General features: G+C 35.8%; 1 protein-coding gene across 1 annotated transcript in view; it reads right to left on the bottom strand.

The window, feature by feature from the left end:
- Positions 1-1,109: 1,109 nt before the first annotated feature.
- Positions 1,110-2,844, bottom strand: part of LOC106527385 (core histone macro-H2A.1) — a gene marked incomplete in the record, with an annotated part of 24,467 nt that continues 22,732 nt past the window's right edge. The window contains 1 exon segment of the mRNA XM_014022249.1: positions 1,110-2,474. Coding sequence (XP_013877703.1) covers positions 2,309-2,474 — 166 coding nt within the window.

The raw sequence follows: 2,844 nt of genomic DNA, 5'->3' as shown, positions 1-2,844 counted from the left end.
CTGAAAAGATAAATTTCTGGGGTTTTTGGAGGAAAATGTTCTCCCTTTTATTCTCTGATGGATTCTAGCTTCTCAAATGTTCTGGATCTTTGTTATTTATTTATTTTTGTTTCACGATGCATCAAGTCGTGCTGTCGTAACGAAGCTTCACTGAAGAAGCCATCATTTRTACGAGCACGTCTTGTTCTAAAACCTGCGGATACTGTTCTGTACTAATGGGGCATTTATRGGCACTAATGCACCCCCATACCATCAGAGAGGCAGGCTWTTGACCTGCATGAGCAGGCTTGATGGCCCATCTGAACTGTAGATGATGATTCWAAGTCATCCATTACCATTTTTCTGAAATTGTTCTACTTTTAGATACAGTTTTTAGAATCTTTGGTTCCCAAAGTTGGGCTTGGGACCCAATTATGAGTCATGAAGCACCTTGGATAATCTCCAGAAATCCATTTAAAGGGTAATAAAATAATTGATGATGTAATATTTTCCCTATAATTATTACAAAAACACAAAATAAGTATAAATAAGTATTTATATTTGTGTAYAAGCTGTTTAGATTGTCAAAAAACCTGTGTTTTTAGGGTTGTTAATGAAGTTTGTGTACTCAGACCAGTAATATTTGGGGTCACAAGTTTTTGCCCTGGATATTTTGTGGGTCAGAAGGTAAAAAGTTTAAGAACCACTGATCTAAAAGCCTCTCTAGTTGTCACTGATCTGTAGCTACAGGTCAGTGACAACTAGAGGCTGCAAAATGCTTTTCCACATGTTTACGACTCTTTCTTCAGTGAAATATGTTATTGTTTCGAAAACAAAAGTTCAGTTTCTTATTTGTTTACTATGATCCGTTGTGAATCAAAGGTGGGTTTATGAGATTTGCAAATCAATGYGTTGTTTTTGTTTATATTTTACACAATGTCCCAACTTTGTGTTACCAGTGTTGTACGTGCAGCAGAGCTTTACCCATAAAGCTCGCTGACATCTGGTTAACGAAGCTCAGGATTTTGCTTGAGGGCAGTTCAGTCGACAACCTTAGAGGTTTGTCCACTGATGAACAATATCCATCATTCGGTTCAAGATTTAATCATTTCCTAAAGACCAACATTTTSTTTTCAAATATATTTTATTACCGGAGTGTATACAGACGTTTTGTAGAATCATCAATTATAGCAATTATTTTATTATAAAGCAATTTACAATTTAGTTTTCTCATAAGAAAGTTAGGCTGTTGAAAAGTCCAAATGCAGCAGAACAATCCTGTTCGTTYGTGTTTTGTGTCCATCGTTTTTCAAATCCAACTCAAATCGACCAGCGTGTTTCTGAGGCCCAATGTTTGAGCTCACAGCGCCATCTGCTGGTGGCTGAAGAAAACAACAGAATCTCCATTTTCAACAATATTAAAGTACAAATTCTTTATGGCAGAAGAAGAAAAAAATAAAAATACCAAACCCAACACACAAATATTGTGCCGTTTGTCGTAAATTCATAAAAGAAACTGAATTCTGCTACTGATTTTTTGCCATAATGTTTCACAAATACTCCCATCTATATGAACACTTACAGGAACACACAAGAGAAACAATAGGTGCTCTGCAAAAACCTCCAATCTCCTGTTAATTACCATAAACTGATTGATTTATGTTGTTAACAACAACACAATGCTGGCGTTTCCATTGCACTTGTTCTTTTTTTTATAGATATTCAAGATTTTTGCAGCACTCTGAAAATACTTTTGCCCGTCTAAACAAAGGCAAACAGAGAAATTTTCAACACACAACACAAAAACTCTTTCTATTACACTTAAACTCAAGTCTCCTAAAGACCAACTTTACCTTTTCATTATACAGTACAACAGATTTTCCAAAGCGATACCAAAAAGTACGACACACAGGTAAATGTAGTGTGATACTGAGCTCAAAGAGAAATAGCTGTTTTTCTTATCTTTACATGCATTAACCCGTATTATCAGACTTCTCCTGAAGCCTTGTAATTGAGGTGCAGCAATGTCTCATAACTTTTTTTTAATCATATAGAACCTAAATTTAATTGCTGATTGTGTCTCGAGTTAAAAGACCGCAGAACGATCAGCACACAGCTACGTTTTAACACCAGGTGTAAAAAGGAATTAAGAAATTAAAAACAAGAGTTAATGCAAAAATCAAGTTCCCGGCCTTTATAATTCTTCTTTTTTTTGTTTTTCTTCATTTCTAATAAATTACCTGTAAACAACTTCCTCTCTTCTTGCAGGCAAAAAAACAAACAAAACAAACAAACAAAGGAGGCAGGGAGGAGGAGAACGTCCCGGTCTTTAACTCGTCTCCAGCTTGGCCATTTCCTGCACGTAGATGCCGATGCTCTCGCTGTCAAAAAGCACAAAGTAGACGGTCTTGATGGTGGAAGACATGGTGGCGACAAAGTAGCTGGAAATGGCCTTGAGGATGAGCTGAGCCGCCGTCTGCTTCGGAAAACCGTTCCTGACACACAAACAGGAAGTGTTCGTTCAGGTGTTCTGAACTGCTCTGTTTAGTTTCTGTACATTTCTCAACAAACTCTTGATGTATTTAACGAGAAGATAGAAAATTAATGGTATAAAATCAAACTGACAGCTATCCTGTATTCAGCCTAGTTTCATCTAAATTAAACTTGTCTTAAATATTATTTTAATTTCTCTGGATACATTAACTTGTCCATCACTCCACAATAAATAATAATTTAATAATAATAGAGATCAGAATGAAGTCACAGCCAGAGAAATAAAAACAAACATCACATATGTGAGCCATCATATCAAAATGAGGATTAAGTCAAATTAGATCAAAATGACCTAATTACATTTTCAGATTC

This window comes from Austrofundulus limnaeus, unplaced genomic scaffold (genome assembly GCF_001266775.1).
Source record: "Austrofundulus limnaeus strain Quisiro unplaced genomic scaffold, Austrofundulus_limnaeus-1.0 Scaffold321, whole genome shotgun sequence".
Lineage (NCBI taxonomy): Eukaryota > Metazoa > Chordata > Actinopteri > Cyprinodontiformes > Rivulidae > Austrofundulus > Austrofundulus limnaeus.
The sequence above is the reverse complement of the archived record's forward strand: the minus strand, read 5'-3'. Positions and strand labels throughout refer to the sequence as shown.